At 43.3% G+C, this 22,178-nt stretch overlaps 1 protein-coding gene across 1 annotated transcript in view; it reads left to right on the forward strand.

Moving 5' to 3' along the window:
- Window positions 1–22,178, forward strand: part of EXD3 (exonuclease 3'-5' domain containing 3) — a 422,505-nt gene that overhangs the window by 229,041 nt on the left and 171,286 nt on the right. The window contains exons 17-20 of the mRNA XM_043985843.1: window positions 2–168; window positions 1,805–1,978; window positions 15,904–15,957; window positions 16,705–16,836. Of these exons, the coding sequence (XP_043841778.1) occupies window positions 2–168; window positions 1,805–1,978; window positions 15,904–15,957; window positions 16,705–16,836 (527 nt within the window). The remainder of the gene's footprint in view (window position 1; window positions 169–1,804; window positions 1,979–15,903; window positions 15,958–16,704; window positions 16,837–22,178) is intronic.

Raw genomic sequence — 22,178 nt, forward strand, 5'->3', positions numbered from 1 at the left:
GCTTCAGATGCATACTGCTTATTAGAAGTCTATGAGGTTCTTTGTAAAGACCCAGCCCACTTTGGCTTGAGTGCAAACCTGAAGGAGAGTCTTGGAGGCAAACAGAGTACAAAACCGAGGGCAAAGAAACCACTTAGCAAGCAAAGGACACGATCCCCTTCTAAACAGGTTGGTCAAAATCTTCCAAGATGTGTCATAGACCTAGGTCTGTGTCACTGGCATATGATGATGTGCTGATGCAGGGCCTGGCCCCTGCCTCCCGAGCTGCCTCTCATCCCCAGTGAATGGCCTACTTCCATGCTCAGGTTAGCAGAAGTTAGCTCTTCCAACATTTCTCTGAAAGGAATTATTTTGGCCTTTTGGGGCACTCGTTAGAAATCATTTTCTTTGTCCTAGAAAGATGAAGACTCAAAGGAGATTTAAAACAAGTGGCATTTATATAGTACTTTAAATTAAGTGTGGAAAGTATTTTACATATATATTATATGTATATTATATAGATAGTATATATATATTATATGTGTGTGTAGTAATTTTAGGACAGAAGAAAGGAAGCACAGCTTTACACAGGAGGAAATAGACCTAGAGAATCCATTATGACAAGGGATATATAAAACCTGTTGCTGCCCCAAATGGACTGGCGATATAAATTCCTTTTTAAAACATTTTGATGAGTCCATGACTAATAAATTCATAATCAGTTATTAAGAGAGAGTATAGCCTTAATTTTGAAGGTTGATGTCAGGGAGCACAGCTGTAACCTTTTTCATGGTCTCCCATGATAGAGAAAGAGTTGGGTCTGGATGAACCATGGGTCTGAGCATTTGTGACATTCTTGTATTCTTAGAAAGCTCAGTCCATGTGTCCTTTAGTGCTCTTCTCTGCTTTCTAAATAGCCCTTAAGATCCCTGCCCAGATGGATAATTTGCTAGTAGCAGAACCTGAACCTGTACATAAAGAACAAGAGCTGGAACAGGTGAGCTGGGAGACCCAAGACCGTGAAAGTCCTTTGTCTGGATTTCCCCATCTTTAACTCTGTCACATTGGACCTTCTTTTACACTTATTTGTGTACATGGATATTTCTCCTCTTATAGACTCAGGGCAGGAATCCTGTCACTTTTCATCTTAGTGCTTACAATGACTAGCACAGTGCATTGCACTTCGTAGATCCATAAATATTTGCTGAAGTGAATTGAATTTAAAAACTATTAGGAAAATTGTAAAGCAGTCTTATAGAAATTAGGTACAGACCAGCGTCCCACATTATCTACCAATGCATACATGACTTAGTTACAATAATCACACCATAAACAGATTAGAAGGGCAAGGGAAAAAATACTTTTATAGCTGTGGTTAGGAGAAAACTTCATTATCAAAAAAGGGATAAAGAGAATCACAGAAGATAAAAGGTTCACTTTTGATTACACAAACAAAAAGGCACAAACCAAGGGAAAAAGGTTAACTGGAGAAAAAAAGTTTGTGAAAGGTTTCTCTAATAAAGGTCTGATTTCTAAAAGATAGAAGAGATTATTTCAAATTTATATGAATAAGAATGATTGTGCCAGGGTATAGCTAGGTGGTGCAGTGGATAAAGCACTGGCCCTGGATTCAGGGCCTGAGTTCAAATGTGGCCTCAGATACTTGACACTTACTAGCTGTGTGACCCTGGGCAAGTCACTTAACCCCAATTGCCTCAGCAAAAAAAAAGAAAGAAAGAAAAAGAACTAGAAACTAAGGAATGCCTACTGATTGGGAAATAACTGATCAAATTGTGTTAAATTAATGTAATTAATTGAATTGTAGGTTTTGGCATCAGCTGGGGAGACACTTTCTGCCACTGCTTTTCCTGAGATATCTGCCAAAGACTTCAGCGTGGTGTGTGACACTATGCTGCAGGGCCTGGCTCGCTATCTTCGTTGCCTGGGAGTGGATGTACGTGTGCTTGAGAACACAGATGACCACCGGCAAGCAGCTGAGGTCAGTTTTCTTATAATTAGTTTTGGCTAGACCTCAGACTGGCTGTTCTGAAATATATAGTTCTCCCCTATTATAGAATATTGCCTTTACTACTCTGCTTCAAGTTGTGATACAACACGGTTTCCAGAGGCATACCTTGATGAAATTGGTTGTGCTTAAATTCAGCTCCTTTTGCATCACCCTTACTATAGCCAACACCAATTTCTTTTTCTTTTTCCCCCCAAAAAAACTTTTAAAAGGGATTTCTGGGGCAGCTAGGTGGCACAGTGGATAGAGCACTGGCCCTGGAGTCAGAAGGACCCGAGTTCAAATCTGGTCTCAGACACTTAACACTTACTAGCTGTGTGACCCTGGGCAAGTCACTTAACCCCAATTGCCTCAACAACAAAAACAAACAAACAAACAAAAAGGATTTCTGCTACAGTTAGGAGACAAGATGACCTCTAAAGTCTCTCTCGGCTCTGAAAGTCTGTGATTGTACCTTTCCTTTCATGAGGGATGCTACTCACCAGGTTCCAGAAGTGAATCAGTAGGCCACACCCCAGGGTGGAACAGGAACAATGGCAGGTCCCATTGATTACTGAGCCTCTGAACCACCTTTTTTTTTTCCTCAAAGGTACCTCATTGGAGAGTTTACTCCTTTAAGTCCCACAGGGTACATATCCCCAAGTGTTTCCCTTACTTTGATTTTTCATGTTTATTACTGTGCCTTACAAACAGCAGCTGCTCCACAAGCATTTGTTGTTTGAACTCATTAAAAATCGGTGCCTTAGGAAATGATGAGATCTGAATATGAGGGTGTTTGCCAGGACAAAAGGAGCCATGTTATGCATGTGTTTTCTGTATTGTCCTGTTTACAGGGTTGGGTTTCTATTTGTGACTTAATTATGAAACTTAGAGGCCCTCAGTAGTCAAGTCTCTTCCCGTCTAGGTTCAGTTTCCTCATGTGTAAAATGAAGGGGTCCAAAGGAGCTTCAAAGTACTTTCCATCTTTGAATCCTATGATCTCTTCCCTCTTGCTTTTCTTCCTCAGGACTATGATTTATCCCATCCAGATTGATAGGAACTCTGTCCCATTTTTTAATTTAAAAAGAAAAAAAAAGAAACACAAAACACAGCACTTTACAGTTTAGAAAGTGTTATGTTCACAACACTGTGAGGTAGGCAGTATGTGTCACTCACATTTTATGTGCTTGACTCTGGCTATTCCTAATACCCCAGTGACATTCCGGTCAATCCAAAGACAATTGACAAACCTTAGAATTGCCTGTTGAATTTCCCCTGGGAAGTTTTATCTGGGATTGGGGCTCAGAGACATGAAGCCACTTGCATAGAATCATGAAGTTCCTGAAGTATTGGAGTGAGGCAGCTAGGTGGCACAGTGGATAAAGCACTGGCCCTGGATTCAGGAGGACTTGAGTTCAAATCTGGCCTCAGACACTTGACACCTACTAGCTGTGTGACCCTGGGCAAGTCACTTAACCCTCATTGCCCCGTTTTTGTTTTGTTTTGTTTTGTTTCATTTTAATTAAATAAATAGATAGATATAGATAAAGTGTTGGAGCTGGAGCTCAAGGCCAAGTAAAATTTCCTAAAGATGATGCTACAACACTACTTGTGGAAGGCATTCCAGTATTATTCAGCCACTGTCCGTGATTTAACTGGAATGTCACTGTGGTATAGTAAATAGCCACATGACATTGAGGATGCAGGCCTAGATAACCTGAAACAGCAGATAATCAAATTGTGTAATATCACGTTTCATTATTTTTCACTAGGTTTTCCTTTTTAATTGTGTTTTCTTCAGCTTACCATTAGCCTGGATTGTTTGCATTCCCTAAAAAAACCCAAACCCAACCAGCTGGCTAGGAGGGGAGAGTGTTTGGGGCATCATGAGCAGGGGAAACCAGTTTAGAATACTTTGCCATGGATAATCCACATAGAGATAATTGACTGTGCTTAGAAGGGACCACCCATTATTGCATGTGAGTAGTTAGGCTGGTTTTTTCCCCCCTGCATTATTCAACCATGTTATCATCAGCTCCATATGGACCATATAGGAAATGAAGACTCCGGTTACTACAAGGTCATTGTACCATCTCTTGAAGGAGGGAGAATTGATTCAGGCAGAGATCCTGGAATTATTTAAAATTTGGTTCCCATTGTCTTTTTCAGCCCTCAGTTGCTAAAGCAACTGTAAATATTGTTGCTCTCGGGAAAGGCCTCCTTCCCCTTGTGGATCTTATCCGCCTGGAAAAGGGTATGGAAATGAGGTGGTAGGTCTGGAAATGTAGGTGTAGGAAGAGTGAAGATTATATACACAGAAAACGGATATTTGGCATTTCCCTGCAGTTTGGGTCTGGGACCTCAGACAGAACCTTTCCCTAGCACTAACTGAGCCTTCAGTTTCCCACAGCTTTATTGGACCATGGTAGACTAACCTTACTAGGAAAATGAGGAGAGAGCCTGTGCTCCGCTACCTGCTTCCTTCCCTCCACAAATTCACAGCAGCCATGGCTCTGATCTGGGCCTGGGGTTTGGAAACTGGTTTCTTCTGCATGTGAAATGGTGACTGCTCAATTCTCAGGCATTTGATGAATGGATGCAGGTGGCTTGGTAGAACTGACCATAGTTAGATGAGGAGTGGGTGACTATGGCCAATGTTTCCATGTTCCTAATACCTACAATTTCAGGGCTTCCAAACAATTGGAAGCAGGCTTTTGGTACCCATATAAGGTCTCAAATTTTGAAGCACACTTGCCTATGCTTTCAAAGAAAATTGGTTTAGCCATTTTTGGTGATTATGAGTGTCAAATAAAAATAGAAGTCAAGTGCTTATGAACATTTTTTCTTATACATGTAATTTCAGAATGGCTTAGTGATTACTGAATGTAGTAAATTCTTTTTCTTTAGGAATTCAGAAATAAACATGAAAAGTAATGACAACTAACTTTTCAGTAGCCTAAGAGTTTTAACTTTCTGAGAATTTGTATTAACTTTACCCATACACTTAGAAACTAGAAAAGACTTCTGTCTTTCGGGGGACAACTAGGTGGCACAGTGGATAAAACACCGGCCCTGGATTCAGGAGGACCTGAGTTCAAATGCAGCCTCAGACACTTGACACTTACTAGCTGTGTGACCCTGGGCAAGTCACTTGACCCTCATTGCCCCACCAAAAAAAAAAAAAAAGACTTCTGTCTTTCCTGTTAAAGGAGCCAAATGGTTCAGAGAGGGTAGAGAAATTTAGTGTTTAGGAAAAGGTGAAAAATTAAAGAGAAGACAAGAGCCTGAAAAATGAGGAAGAGAGATGCTGTGGAAAGTAACTTAACTGCTGTTATAACCTAACTGATGTCCATTTTCTTGCCTAAGTTCCCAGCTGCTCTATATACTGAAAATACTAGCAGTGCTGACTTCTCATCATTAGCCATCTAATAAGGCAGACCTCCGCTCTGCTATAGGCTTACATCTGGTATAACCTTCAGTTTCTTCAATAAGAATCACTGGCTCCCAGACCCTGGACTCCTCTGATTTCTTGCCTCCCACCAAAATAATATAACTCAATACACAATATGATCTTTAGGATGTCATTGTGTGTCTGTGTCTGTGTGTTTCTGTCTGTATTTCTTTTTTTTTTAATCTTATTTTTTAGTGAGGCACTTGGGGTTAAGTGACTTGCCCAGGGTCACACAGCTAGTAAGTGTCAAGTGTCTTGAGGCCACATTTGAATTCAGGTCCCCCTGATTCCAGGGCTGGTGCTCTATCCACTGTGCCACCTAGCTGCCCCTTGTGGCTGTATTTTAATAACTCCATCCTTCCCCTACCAGGCTTAAGGTGCTTTTGAGTACTTGCTGATATATCACTGGGTAGTTCAGTTTCTGCTGGGTCTTGAGGACTGGAAATATGATTTTTCATTTTCTTCATTATAACAAAATCCCACTGCAGTGAAACAACTTATAGAGTTTGTAATAAAGGGGTTTCAGTAGTAGGGGAAAAAAAAAAGTTGAGCTTCAACCCCTTTGAACAGATGACAGAATCTAAATTAATAAAGTCTGAGTTAAAGAAGTTTTACTATAGTTGATTTTTTTATCTGAGATCTTGTTTTCTACCATGTGAGACTAATGCCTCCCAAAAAGAGAAGCCCAGAAGAGGTAGAACCATGTACCCCCAGTAGCAGCCTTTTGTCCCTGATGTCCCCTGGGAGCAACTCAGAGGATTAGTTCTCTCTAAAGAATGGGGACAGGAGGGCAGCTAGGTGGCACAGTGGATAGAGCACCGGCACTGGATTCAAGAGGACCTGAGTTCAAATCTGGCCTCAGACACTTGACACTTACTAGCTGTGTGACCCTGGGCAAGTCAGTTAACCCTCATTGCCCTGCCCAAAAACAAATAAAAAAAAATTGACCATTTAAAGATTGGGGACAGCTGAGGAGAAGGTCCAGCATAGGACCCTTGAACACAGTAGTCACTAGGTAAAACTTGATTGATTGAATGATTGTGATCTGCACACCTTGTGTGGCTAGCTGGCACGGTAATGCCCTGGGGAGGGGGAAGGTAGACTTCAGAATGTCGGTGCCATTGCCTTTGAGGAAAAGGAAGAGTCAGGTCAATGGAGAAGGCAGCCAGTCCTTTTTCCTTTTACAAAAGTCCCTCTTCTTGAAGCATCCGTGTCCTTTATATTTCATTCTCTAAGATGTGAGAGAATGGGGTTACGAGTGGTATCATTTGTCTCCAGAATAACAGTTCCCCAATAACTGGCCTTCAGCAAGTGTGGTTATTTAGGGTCAGTGGGCTGCACAGAGGACTCATGCTCATCATCTGAAAAGAAGTTCCAGCAGAGACTATTGGATATAACAAAGAACAAACACTTGGGCTGCTGTATAGCCTCTGTGAAAGGACTTCATATGCCATCTTGGTCCTGTCAAAAACCCTAAGTCATTATCAGGGAGCCTCCCAACTTGACAGTACAAAAAAAAAAGAAGTCTGGAGGTGAAGATGGGAGGCGTTCTAAACTTGGACATGAGAGAAATAGAATGTGATATATCTTCTTCCCTAACTCTACCTCTCCCCTTCTCTGTAGCAACCTCTCCTTACTCCTCCCCACACTTGCCAAAGCTAGAGCAGCTGTGTGGAAAGAGCCCTCCCTAAACCTGTGATCCCGCTTAGTACTGGGGACATGGTCATTGATTATAGACAGAGTGTTGGGGCAAGATGGAAATGAAGAATAGAGTCAGACAGGCCCAAGGCTTGGAGTAGAGCCTAGAAGCCAGCACTGAAAGCAGAGCCATGGGGTGGAAATAGAGGAGCAGTCTGCAATGGTGTCAGAGCAAAATCATAGCTCAGAACCACCTGGGCAAGCTGAAATCAAGACACAGGTAGAGTCAGAGGTCAGGCAGAAGGATAAGAGCCATGAGGACAAAGACACTGACATAGGGTCAAGGCACAAACTCCAGGTAAATGGTCAGAAACCAGGTTTTCAGGATTTGTAGGAGCCAAGAGGGCAGCTGGAAGATACTAAGAACAAGGAAGAGTCTTGATAATAATGATAGCCTTTCTGTTATATACTCAGTGTTGTTATATGGTTCTCTGGGAGACAGAAACCAATCCCAGCATACATTGACTACATGATGTTGGGCAGCTGACTGGGAATACCTAGATGAAGTGACCAGTGTGCAGACAGGGTTCCAAGCAGCTTTTGACATACAGATCCTGAAAGTCCTTTTGTCTTCATGAAAATGCCATTTTCCTGCTCCCATGCCTCTGTTTTAGACAGATTTATTCAAAATACCCTCTGGTTGATAATCACTTTTTTGCTTCTAAACCTTTTCCTAAGTTGACCTCTATACTATCTTGCCAAACCTTTTCTTTTATTGCATTCCAAGAACTCTTTTAGGAAGTCTTCCCTGACTAATTGGGAGACAAGAAGGTTCTCCCCAAAATTCGGCCAGTCTAGCTGTACAGCTCCCATGACACCCTTTGTCTTAGCCCTTTACTTATTCATAATGAAACTTTAACCCTTGACCCACTGGTTCCACTAGCTCCAAGACCATATGGTTTTTCCTTCTCAGATGACGTCTAATACATAAAGGCAGGTGCCTTTCCATCCAGAAACTTGGATGGGGACACACTCTTCCATAGTACCTTGGCAAATATTCCTGTTTCCCACCACCATACTTCCATGTGAAGAAGTGCAGAACATTGTTATTCTCATAGAAATACTGAACCCCACAAAGAAATAAAAGATTTTTTAAAAAGTTGACAATACAACTAAAATTAAGGTGTCAGTCCCTTAGGACCTATGGGTCTCCAGTAATTGGCATCTCAACTTTTAGTGTTCTGTCCTTCCTTGGCTAGGAAAAAGAGGATTCCCCCATTTGGAGTATCATTTTTCTGACACCCCTTACTCCTCCCACTGCCATTCTCCGCCCGCCCCCCATGGACCATGCCCTCTCACATACATATCCAAAATATTCCCATTCAATTCACAGCTGCCTCTCTTAGATAGAGACCAACAGGAAACCAAGAAGTCCTCGGTCATTTCCAAGTACAATGAAGAATCCCATTGTAACATGACCCCCTATAACCCAGATGATATTATACACCCAGGCTTAGAGATAGTACCTTTAAATTTCTCCGAGCCTCATCATGGTATAGAGGTGATCTTGGGTTCTCAAAAGCTTTGCCAGTGGTGTGCAAGCTGTGGCAAGTCCTTCCAAGCCTAACCAACTTCGAAGATGCCCTTCACCAGGTTTACTCCTGAATAATGCATTTTTCAGTCACTCAAACCCTTGAAGACCCATTATCAAGTCATGGGGAATCTGTGACTGTGTTGGTGAGGGAGGCCTCCCACTCATGAAATCTCAGACTGTCGAAGTAAGGCAAACCATGAGTTACAGCCAGTATGTTCCCAGAGCTCATGATAAGATCCGAAAACCTATAAAGCAAAGCTAAGCCCTACCCTCCAGTATCTTTGGAGAGTTCTGCTTTGAGCGGGATATTTTCCAATTTCTTTATGTCTGCCAGTGCCAGTGAAGCCAGTTCTAACACATGCACATGAGGTCTATGACCAACACTTACTTAGGATTCAGCATCTCAGAACTCTGACTTTTCCTTGGACTAGCACATAAGCAGGGCTGTCCACACATCCTGAGCCCTGTAATGTCACCACTTGGATGCCTCAGCTTTGATGCTCTCTCAGGGCCTGCAGTGTGCTGGTGTAGTCCAGCTCAGCCTGCACTGTCAATCACAGGCAAAAACCAGAAGCCAGAGCCCAGGGAGCTTTTGATGGGGAGTCACAGCCATGAACACACTGGCAGCTTTCCAAATAACCAGACCCAAAAATGTCAGGCATTCGGTCAAGTAACGATTATTTACTGAGCACCTCCTGTGTTCCCATCAGTGGAAACAAATACATATTCTTAGATGTTATCATATTGGTATATGCTATATTAATGGTTCCCAACCTTCAAATATAAGGACTTCTTTTTTTAATGTCAAAAAATTTTGTACCCCATACTTGGCAGTAGAGAGTATTAGATACTATTAACATCTACTAATTAAGAAAATCTATGATGACAGAAAATTAAATTTGAATAAAATTTTTTTGTAATCATAGTAGCACATAAATGTATTTTAAAAGAGTAATTCGGGGCAGCTTAGTGGTACAATGGATGAAGCACCGGCCCTGGATTCAGAAGGACCTGAGTTCAAATCCGGCCTCAGACACTTGCCACTTAATAGTTGTGTAACCCTGGGCAAGTCACTTAACCCTCATTGCCCCACCAAAAAAAAAAATAATAATAATAATAATAATAAAAGTAATGCGTGTGTGTGTGTAAGTACAAGTCATTATATTTTTCATGTTAGAGAAGCAATGTTATTTCTTATTCATATTATTGAGGCACACAGCATAGTTCGTTGGAACTAACTTCCTAAATGACAATACTTGATACTAATAGGGATTTGTGGACTCATTAGAATAACTCCATGACTCCTCAGCAGTGTGTAGCCCACTGATTTTTGGTCCTAAAAGGCAGAGATCATTTTCTTACATTCTTATCTCACCTGAGATCAAGCACATTTGCACAGAGCAGACACTTAATAAGCATTCATCAAATAAATGACTTCTCAAGCCCCTCATGAACAATTTACCCACAACCACAATGTGGATTGAGGGTAAGGTAAGTCTTTGGGATTCTCCCAGTGCTTCTGCTCTCAGGGCAGAGGGAAGGGAGTGTAAACAGGAATTACTGCCCATCTGGAAGAACCGACAGGCCTCCCAAGGGAGAAAAGATACCACCTGGATTAATACCTGACCATATGAAGAGAAGAGATCAACACTGGGGTGTGGAAGTTGGGGGGGGGGTAATTCCAAGCAATCCTCAGAAAAATATTCTAAGATTAAATATATGCATAGATTAAAAAGGCAAAATGTTTGAGTCCTCACCACCTCAACTGAAGTGAGATTGAGATATCTCCTTCATCATCCAGTCACCACAAAAACCAAGGGGAGAAAACCTGTTCAATGCCCGTCAGACCTGCCACAATTGCATCATTCATGATTATGAAAGCCTGTGAGTTACCATCTAGAACATGCCCTGGTCCCATTCAAAGAAGTGATCTCAAGATTAATCTCCAAGGTATTTCCATTTTACAGATTTAGATACACACACACATACACACATGTACTTTATAAAATAGGTCTGTCCTAATAAAGTGAACTTAATAAAACAAATTATTTTTTCTCATTGAATTCCATTAGAAAAGTAGATATGATAACCCAGGGGAAATCAATTGAGCAGAAAGTTTTGGCTGATTAAAAAGTTAGATTAATATGTTAATTTACTCCAGGACATAGATAGGAATGATTTAGAGATCTAATGATTTTCTAATTTTACATCATCAATCCCAGAACTTAGCTTCCCAGCTTCTCCTTTTGTCTGATACAGTGGGCTCTAATGTCACATCTCCTAAATTCCATTGTCTAGTATGAAATGCTCCAACTTTAAACATTTCAAGTTTCAGGTTTATTTGATCAATTAGTTCAAATTTTAAAACTATGACAATTAGTTGCATGAAGTAGTTGTGGCAAAACTGAGCATTTTTCAGGATCTAAATGGCTGACCCAGGAGGTTTTTAAGTACTTTTTAAAGTCCCAGCCAAAAGAGAGGGCCCAGTCCCAGAGCACCATCCCATCTATTGTGTTGAATCATCCCTTTGACTTCTTTAACTTGCCTGGAGAAAGAACTTGGATGCCCCCCAATAGCACTGCAAAATAGCAATGGGATTAGAATTTTAACTTCATGAAAAATTTTAGTCGTTATTTTCTTGTGAGAGGAGAAAAGGTAAGAGGTAGGGTGTGTTTGAAGTATCTAAAGAAATGGGAGGGACTTATGAAGCAAGGAAGGGAAGGGAATAGGATCATGGACTTGGAGCTGAAAAGGGACCTGTGAGGTCATGGAGTCCAAACAACCTCCTTTTATGAATAAGGAAACTGAAGCCCACAGAAATTAAAAGGGAAGTGGAGGGTGGGGAGGAAAAGGAATGAGCATTTATTAAATGCCTACTGTGTGCTAGGCCCCATCCTAAGCATTTTTACAATGATTTCATTTGATCCTCACAACAACCATGGGAAGCAGATGCCATTATTATCCCCATTTTACATTTGAGGAAACTGAGGCAAACAGGTATTAAGTGACTTGTCAAGAGTCACACAGCTAGTAAGTGTCTGAGGCTGTTTTTGAACTCAGGTCTTCCTGACTCTAAGCCCAGCGCTCTCTCTGCTACACCATCTAGCTGCCTAAATGACATGCCCAAGGTCACACAGGTGGTAAAAGACAGAGCTAGGATTCACACTCAGGTGTTCTGGCTCCAAATCCAGTACTCTCTATATTTTTCACAAAGCTCTTTCTCCCCATTGTGGGTAAATCTCATTATCAGATTTGTAAGAGAAACCGTAAAACCTGGAGTGCAAAAAAAATCACTTTGATCTGGCAACATACTATGAAAAACAAAACTTAGGAGGGAAAGAAAATATTTATGAGACAAGCATTTAACTCCAGACATTCTTAAAACCACTTTCAATAGATGATGGTAGTTAAGACTGAATAACAGTTACCCTAGTGTAGAAGAATGTCACATTGGTCCCCCAATGGATCGTGGGTAGCTTGATTTCTCACGGAATGTACTAGGTTTGTCTTGGTGGGTTAAGGAGCAAGAGCTGAACTCTTGATGCCCCAATGTGGGCAGGACAACTGAAGAGTCCCTGAGGGGGTGGAAAGGCCACTGGGGCCTTGTAATTTCATCAGTCACTTCTCTTACCTTCCCTGAGGGAATGGAGCTGGGGTGGGGTGGCTCCCAGGAGGACCTGCATTCCCACACCAACCCAGCATTTTTGACACATTCAGGTTGGAGTTCACTCTGAGTGCAGGGTTCACTTTATTCTTTGTGGTGATGGAAACTCAATGCTCTGGGATTTAAACAGCATCAAGAATGTGATGGGCAGTGACTGAATATGTTGGAGGTGGGGCTGTTGGGTCACAGGAAGAGACAGCCCTGAAAAGATTGTCTCAACTGTCTGCATATTTATTCCCTGACTGAATGGTTATGATGAAACTGTAGACTAGAGCGATCTTTCCACTTTCTAATGTTTGCACTGTGCACATATCTGCCAACAGGATTTGTTAGTGTAACCTTGCATGGGGCTATCAAAAGGATCAAAAGGATACCTAGAAAATCCTAGGTATCAAAAACAGCAAAATATACATGTAATCACTGATCCTAGTCACTCAATCAAAAGGTATTTATTAAGCACCTACTATGTACCAGGCACTGTGCTAAGTGCCAGGAATATAAAGACAGACAGAAACAGGCCCCTGCCCTCAAGGAACTCATATTCCAGTAGGGGAAACAACATACAGAAAAATTGTCTGCACAAGTTATATAGAGTATAAATGGAAGGCAATCCCAGAAGGGAGGAACTATCAGTAAGAGAGTTTGAAAAGCCCTCCTACAGAAGGTGGGATGGAAAAAAGCCAGGAGGCCCCAGAGGGTGAATGGGAACAGCATTCTTCTCATGGGTCGGGGTTGGGGAGGGAGAAGGGGAAGAAGTGGGAGTAAACCAGTAAAAAGGGATGGAGCCAGGCCTCGGAATGTTAACCATATCATGAAGGCCACTGTCACTGGATTGTAGAGTGAATGTAGGGAAGTAAAGTGTAAAAAGACTAGGAGGGTAGGCAAGTGTTAGGTTGTAAAGGGCTTTAAAAATCAAAAAGAGGATTTTATATGAGATCCTGGAGGGAACAAGGAGCTACTGGAACTTACTGAGTGGAGGGTGCAAACAGGCCCTTGTCGCTCTCATCTTCAAAATCTCTCCTTGGATCCTTCCATCCCCAATAACCATCAGTCATCCCATATCCCTTCTACCCTTTGTGGCTAAACTCCTTGAGAAGGCCGTCAACAACAGGTGTCTCCACTTCCTCTCCTCTCACTCTTCTTAACTCTGTAATCCAGGTTCCAGCCTCATCATTCCACTGAGACTGCTGTTACCAGTGATCTCTTCATTGCCACATCCAGTGGTCTGTCTCCAATCTTCATCCTTCTTGACCTTTCTGTAGCCACTGCCCTGTCAATCAACTTCCTCTCCTTGATACTCTCTTCTCTCCAGGTTTTCAGTACACCACTCTCTCCTGAATCTCCTCCTACCTATCTGACTGCTCCTTCCAAGTCTCCACTGGATCTTCTTCCAGATCCTGCCCACTGACCATGGGTATCCCACAGGACTCTGTCCTGGGTGCTACACTTGATCTTAGCTAGGTGGCACGATGGATGGATAGAGCACTGGCCCTGAAGTTGGGAGGACCTGAGTTCAAATCTAACCTCAGACACTAGCTGTGTGACCCTGAGCAGATCATTTAACCCCAACTGCCTTAAACATCCGGGGCTATCTCCAGTCATCTTGATATATATATCTTGCCACTGGACCCAGATAGCTCCAGAGGAGAGAGTGAGGTCGGTTACCTTGCACAGCCCTCACTCATTTAAATCCAATTCATTGCAAGTCTCGACATCACCTCCCGATGTCATGGTCCTCTTTGAGAACAAAGGACAAACAACAGCAGCACCTGTGTGTCCTGGGCCCTATTCTCTCTCTATACTACTTGGTGATCTCATCAGCTCCAATGGATCCAATTATCATCTCTCTGCTGATGATTCTCAATCTACCTATCTGTCTCTAATTTCTCTGCTGGCCTCCAGACTCAGATTGCCAACTGCCTATAGGGTATCTCCAACTGGAAGCTTAGGAGACATCCTAAATTCAACATGTTCAAAACTGAACTCATTCTCTTTACCCCTCCCTATTTCAGACCTCCCTCTTACTGTCGAGGACACCACCATCCTCCCAGCCCCCCTGCCCCAGAGGCTTGAATCCTAGGTGTCATCTTCAGCTTCTCACTCTCATCCCCCATAGCCAATCTATTGCCAGAGCCTGTTAATTTTACCTTTGTCACATCTCTCGCATATACCACCTCTCCTCTAATACTACCAGTACCCTGCTACAGGCCCTCATCCTCATACTTGGACTCTTGCAATGGCCTGCTGATTAGTCTGCCTGACACAAATCTCTGCCCACTCCAGCCTATCCTCCATTCGGCTGCCACTCTGATTTTGATTTGTCAGATCCACTCAGGTCACACACATGTACCACATGCACTCACACGCATGCACACACACCAGCCCCCTACTCAATAAACTGCAGGGGCAACCTATTACTTCCAGAATCAAACACAAAATCCTCTTTTTTGTTATTCAAGACCCTTTATAACCTGCTCTCCACCTACCTATTCAGTCTTCTAGTACCTTACACCCCACTCCCACCTATATTTTTCTTTTTTTTTTTTTTGTGAAGCAATTGGGGTTAAGTGACTTGCCCGAGGTCACACAGCTAGTAAGTATGTAAAGTGTCTGAGGCTGGATTTGAACTCAGGTCCTCCTGAATCCAGGACTGGTGCTCTATCTACTGCACCACCTAGCTGCCCCCCACCTATACTTTTCAACTTAGTTACACTGGCCTTCTTGTTGTTTCCCAAACAAAATACTCCATCTCTTGACTCCAGGCATTTTCTCTGGCCATCCCCCATGCCTGGAATGCATCATCTCTACCTCATCTCCACCTCTGGTCTTCCCTGACTTCCTTCAGGTCCCAGCTAAAAAAAAATCTAATTGTCTACAGGAAGACTTTCTCAATCCTTAATTCTAGTTCCTTCCCTCTCTTGATTATTTCCTGTTTATCCTGTATATAGCTTATTTGTGCATACTTATGTGTTGTCTCCCCCATTAGATTGTGAGCTCATTGAGGGCAGGAACTGACTTTTGCCTCTACATGTATCCCTAGTCCTTAGCAAATCATCTGGCACATAGTAGGTGTTTAATAAGTGCTTATTGAGTGGCTGACTGATGTGGTCAGAGCACTGCCTTTGGGGGGGGGGGACAGCAATGAGACTTAAGTGACTTGTCTAGGGTCACACAGCTAGTAAGTATCAAGTGTCTGAGGTTGGATTTGAACTCGGGTCCTCCTGAATCCAGGGCCAGTGCTTTATCCACTGTGTCACCTAGCTGCCTCCTGTTTGTTTTTAAAGGCAGTGGTTGGGGGCAACTAGGTGACACAGTGGATAAAGCACTGGCCCTGGATTCAGGAGGACCCGAGTTCAAATCCAACCTCAGACACTTGACACTAGCTGTGTGACCCTGGGCAAGTCATGTAACCCTCATTGCCCCACAGAACAAACAAACAAACACCCCTCTTCCACACTACCACCTTTTCCGGAAGTAATATCTCCTTTTTGTTCTGAGGAGGGACAAATAAGACACTGATTTATCTGTCATTCCCCACAACTAACTCATATTGACTTAAATTCTGCCTTCAGATTGCCAGAAAGGAGGGGAGGATCATACTGACCTCTGGATTGCCCTATCAGAAGGTAAGTTCTCAATTGCTCAGGCTTTCTCTACTCCTTGACTTTGTAAATACTTGATTTTGAGAAAGGGAAAGTCTTAGTCCTTCACCATGTTTCTGTTCCCATTTCCAGAGGTGTTTGCCCTCATGCCAGCCACCTGCATGAGGTCTGCTGTGGAGATTAGTTCAGAATGGAAAGGGGCAATCCCCTGATTCTGTTTTCCTAGGAGAGTCCCCAGAGCCAATGCACCTCAACCATAGGTGCTTACACCCAGCTGCCCTCACAGGGCTGAGTTCCTGCCTTCTTCAGTTCTGGTTTTTATTAACACGATAATCCCTCGCATAGCTCTTTAAGAACTTGTAAGCTGTCAGCTCTCCTCTCCTGTTACTCAAAGATCCCAGTCCCTGCCCTGCTCCCTGTTGGGCCTGGTACAACCCCTCTAAAAATCAGGAATCATCACAAACTTGAAATTAGATGTGAAGACTGGCAACTAAGGATTTTCACAGATTACTAGGAGTGGTAGGGACCTCCTGGATTGCCAGGCCTAGCAACCTGCCCAGAGGAAGGATACCATCCACGGCCTCCACTACAGGCATACAGCTTTCAAAACAATTTTACATGCCTGTCCTATAAGGTAGGGGCAGAACCCAGGTCCTCTCTGAATTTTAGGAGAAAGATTGTTGTAAATAACAAGCCCAGCCTATGGAAGAAAGAATGATCCTCTTTCCACCAAGCTCAACTAAGGTCTCCCTGTGTATCTGTGTTTTGCAGCTGCAGGCCCAGGTCGGGGAAGGAAGATGCTTTTCTGTAAACTGTTCTGACAAGGCCAAGCAGCAAGCGCTCAGCGTCCTGAAGCACTTCAATGTCCGTGTCACACTCACTGACATCTTCAGCCGCTGCCAGGTAGGCCCTGGGCTCCCAGCATCACCTGCTTGAAGCTATATATAGCTTCCATCCCTGTGGTTTCTTCCTGTTCTTGGGGCTCTGTAGACCTTCGGGTGGTGCTTCGGTTAGGAAGGAATAGAATGTTCCCAGAGAATAATGCAATCGTTCTTAACCCAGCTGAACAGCCCTCTAGGCATCCCTTGAGATCTCTAGGGGTGTCATGAAATGCTTGCCTCAAAATTTGTCAAAGCAAACTAAATATGAATCACTTTACTTTGGAAAAATAAACACACACACCACACTTGGAGCAGAGTGATTGAGGGGCGAAGTACACTACAGCATGCAGCAAATGTGGTGAGGCTCACGTCCTGATTTCAGAAAGGCTCAAATTGCTGGGGTGATGGGTTAGGAGAAATAGGTGGGTCCCAGAAGCAAACTTTCTTGAGTTTTCCTTTCCTCTCCCTCTTGATTGAAAGGTAAGTCAGATACGATTCTGATTTAAATCAGCTAATATTAGCTAATTATATAGAGAAGTATCTTGAAGGCATTGATGAGCAGGTGTTGTTTTACAGGTGGCTCCTCTTGTTTTTTCTGGCTAAGAGAAGCTGGTTAGTTGTTTTGTTTGTTTCCCATCCTATCTGTATCAAATCTGACTTGATCACAGTCCCTCCAAAGCCCAAGTCTTGCCTCCTGCATAATAAGGCTTTTCTTTCTTCTCCCAGCCTTGAGGAGCCCCCCTCACACTGCCCAACCAAACTCCCTTGGATTTCCTCTCTATGTATTTTGCATATGCTTTTGTATACACTTTGTTTACTGGATAAAATAAATGCAATGTCATTAGAAGCAGGGAGTTTCATTTTTGTCTTTGTGGTACAACTAAGCTACTTGATGGATTAGTCCAGAATGCTGTTGGCACTGAAGGCAAAATTCTGAGCTAGGTATAAGATGGCCAGCTCATGTCTTAAGCGTATTTCTTCTTACTGGAATTTCTGTTGTTTCAGATGACAAGGAAATCAGTTTTAAGGGCAGAAACACTACCTGTTTTAAAGGATGGATATTTATAATCTGATTAAATCGTTGTTGCTGCTTTTTTAACAAGTGCTCGTTCATGCAAGTTTGTTTTGAAGTAGGAAAAAATGTTACTCATCTTAAAGTTTCTAATTGTTCTGGTCTTGACTGTCAAGACAAAGTGTATATTGATCGATCTGGCATATAGACCAGATTGGCATATTAGCCAGATCAATGACCTTTAGCAGCACTATGGCAAAATAAATAGAAAAACTTTAGAAAGGAATATCCTGGGGGGGAGGCACCTAGGTGGCACAGTGGATAAAGCACCAACCCTGAATTCAGGAGGACCTGAGTTCAAATCCAGCCTCAGACACTTGACATTTACTAGCTGTGGTGTGACCCTGGGCAAATCACTTAATCCTCATTGCCCTGGGGGGGAAAAGGGAAATCCTGGCTAAGAGGATGTCATGGACCATACTTTTTTGGCTGCTGCTCTTTGGAAGAGACAGGGACATTTGTCATTGATGTGTTCTGTAAGCATGGATCTGTTGTAAGTTTTCCTATTGTTTGTTGACCACATTTAAGTATCTGCTCTGAAGAGCTGTACAGAGAATGTTAAATGTGCTATTTCTCATTCATTGTATCAAAATATTATTGATAAAAGCAGGAACAGAAAAGGAACATTAAATATAACAGTCATGGAGAGGTCAAGAGGGAGCTGAAAAAATGAATGGGTCATCATTAGAAAAACCCCTATCTGTGAGGGACACCCTGGCACATCAGGGGCTGGAGGAAGGAAAAGGGAGAGGGGGGATTTCTCCTCCTACAAGAAGTAACAAAACGTACTATTGCTAAATACTATTTTATGTCTTCTGCTTGGCATCTGCAGCTTTGAGTTTGTGGCTTCACTGAATTTTTAATCCTGTTAAAAACAAAAAGAAACTTAAATTTGATAGCAAGCTTCTTCATACTTCCCAGGTTTCAACTCCTCGCTGTATGTTATTGTCCGTTATAGAGTTCAGACAGATGGCTTTTCCTGCTAAATGAGTCATGATCCCCAAAAACCTTCGCCTCTCTTGCTGTCCTCTTTTACCTGAAGACCAAACTTTGTTCATTAGAGGGTGTGACCCTCAGCTGACTTTAATTCTTTCTATTGATCTGGTTGATTTCTCCTTTGAAGCTTCCAAAAATCTTTAGCCACAGTATGATCTAAAGTAAATGAAAGGAGGCAGCCTGATGGAAAAACCCAAGAACTGACAAGGTACACTTTGAAATTGAGATTACAGAGCTTTGTCCATGTTTCCAAGTGAGTTTTACCATCTTTGAAATCTAAGAGGGAAAAAAAAAAATCTCTGCCTTGGACAGCATATGCCTGTGGACACTGATGCAGGCAGAGCCGAAATGTCACCGAAGTCCATGTGATGGGAAGGAGGTGGGCACCACTCTGACCATGTGAAAAGCCCTCCATTGGGGGCACCACGTGAGGAGCTTTGAAGTCAGCCTGGGAACTCGGGCAGTATTGGTGGGTGATTAGTAATAGAGATCCCTCGAGCTGTCGATTAGGCTGGAAACGAGCCTGCCTCTTGAAAGCCTCTGTGCCCACAGTATGCACAGCAGGCTTGGGCTCCTTTCATGTGGCTGTAACGTCAATGCAGATGGAGCTGAGAACTCGCAGCTCTTGCCTTTCTCACTCACGAAGGAAGGAGCACGAGAGCCCAACCTCCCCCTCCCGATGCGAATCAGAGCCCAGGTTGTGGGGCTAGCTGGGTGGGGTGCCCAAGATAAAAAGCTTCCTAAGATAAGTGACTGTGTTCATTCCTGTATACAGATGGACCTAGAGATCAGGACCTCAAAAGAGACCATGGCCCTAGCCAGTCAGGAAACCCTCCCAAGGCAGGCGTGCTGCGAACAAGACCCCACCACCTTTAACACAACATGCTCTTCTTTGTCAATAAGACATCCTTTTGGGGACCTGGGATCTCTTTCACACTTTGAATTCATTTTGTTTTTAACCTATGTTATTGTTTTTAGTCTCTTTGTGGTCAGAGAAGAGACATGTCATTGAATCTGTGGCTGACATTTGTCAAAGAATCTTGGGGGGATGAGGTATACAGTCAAGACTCGAGAGCTGCAAACCTGTGCGTGCCTTTAGCAGCATTTCCTGACCTCCAGGGTCTGCCATCCATGTAGCCTGAGGTTTGCTTGGGGCTTGTTCATCTTCTGTGAAAGGTGGTGTTCCTGTGGTCTTTTTCTTTATGTCTTCCAGCCCACCCTGGGACGTCAGAGGGAGACTCACTGCTCCCAAGGCGGGGCCCACCTCTGCCTGGGCTCTTTGAGAGCCCGCCTGTCGGCCCTATGGCTTCTGTGTCCTAATCCCCTGTGAGTTTCCCCTCCAGAGTGCTGGGCTGCCCCTGATTCCATAGAGTAGCCTGGGAAGTACCCTCTGATTTCCAAGCTATCCCTGTATTTCCCCCAAGCATGGTGATTGTTGTGGGCAGATCTGAGTTGAATACTGGAAGCCTTGATAATAAGCTAGAGATTTTTAGCGCTTCTTTTGTTTGTAGAAACGTTCCCAGCCCTCTGCGGTATGTAAACAGACCTGAGTGTCCTTCCTGTGTTCTCTCTTGCCTTTGCCTTCCCCTGCCCTCCCCAGGCCCAAAGTGGTAGATGAGGGGAATAAGGCCTCGTTGTTCTACCCTTTGAGCCCAGCTTTGAAGTTAGGTGCTGGACTAACTGCAATTTTCTTATCCAAGTAACTAGGAGGACAGGAGCTGGGGATAGTCAGAAGGGATGGTGTTTGGGGAACAAAGACAGTTTCATGATTAGGCGTGTAGTTTGCAAATATAGCTATTCCTTGACCCTTCTTTTCTATGTCCCATTGCCAACCAACAGGTTAGGCAACATGGCTTAGCCTGTGTGTAGGTATAAATTTAGCCCTAACCACACACCGCCTCGTACAGTAATTGTTTTGGCTTGTGTCTTATCACTCCAACTAGACTGTAAACTCAGTGAGGGCAGTACATCATTTCTTTATTTTCCCAGGCAGTTAGTCGATATCCTGAAGTCTGGAAGTCCTGAGTTTAGATTTGGCCTCAGATACATAGTGGCCATGTGACCCTGGGCAAGTCCCTTTCATTCTATCTGCTTCAATTTCCTCATCTATAAAATGGGGATATCACCTACCTCACACGATCCAGTGAGATCATTTCTGAAGCGCTTAGCACAATGCCTGGCACATAGTAGGCACTTAAGGCTTGTTCCCTGCTTCAATCCCCCTCACCCTCACAGCATAACAGTGAGTGCCCAGTTGTTGCATAGTAGTTATTTGCTGATAATGAAAGACTCTAGCCATATTTGGATAAACACTTGATCCTTTTGATAGGAGTATGCCCTGCCTACACTGGGGCAAATTGCGGCCTCATCCATGGCTTCCCATTCACTGCAGTTCTTTTCTATCTTTCCATGGATCCACCATCCAGGATCTACCCCAGGATCTTCAGTCAGTCAATCAACAAAGAGTCATTAAGGGTTTTCTACATACCAGGCACTGTGCTAAGTGCTGAGAACATAAAAACCAAATGAAGCAGTGCCTCATGGGGCTCACAGTCTTTCAATAGATTTATCTGCATACACCAAATATACTCAATAGAAACAAAAGGCCATTTAGGGAGGGAATTAAGAAAGGCATCACATAGAAAAAGTGGTGTTTGAGATGAACCTGTATTATTTTTCCCTTCAACTGCTCCCCTCTTCCTAATTTGCTATTGTTGTTGGAGGCACTGCCATCTTCCAGATGCTCAGGCTCAAAACTCAGGTGTCATCCTCAACTCTGCACATTCTCCTCAGCACCACCCCATATCCAGTCAGTGATCATGTCCTGTCACTAATACCCTCATAACAACTCTGGTATATGCCCCCTTCACTCCTCTGACACTGCTGTCCCCTTTGTTGGAGCCATTATCACCTCCTTCCAAATAGCCTCCTCATGGATCTGCCTACCTCAGATCTCCAAACTCCAGTCCAGCCTCCACTCAGGGACTGAAAATGGCATACAGACACACACATCACACCTCACATGCACACACACACACACACACACACACACACACACACACACCATACGATAAATGCCAGTGGCTCCCTATCACCTCCTAAGTCAAACATCAAATCCTTTCTTTGGCTTTCAAGGCCTTCATCACCTGGCTTCTTCCTACCTTTCCAGTTTTCTTAGAACTGACTCCCCTCAATGCTCTCAGAGGACGACACCCCATCTGACTCCAAGTATTTTCAGTGGCTGTCCCCCATGCCTGAAATCTCTCCCTCCTCATCTTTGGCTCCTGGTTTTCTCT

The sequence above is a fragment of the Dromiciops gliroides genome, chromosome 2 (assembly GCF_019393635.1).
Source record: "Dromiciops gliroides isolate mDroGli1 chromosome 2, mDroGli1.pri, whole genome shotgun sequence".
Classification (NCBI taxonomy): Eukaryota; Metazoa; Chordata; class Mammalia; order Microbiotheria; family Microbiotheriidae; genus Dromiciops; species Dromiciops gliroides.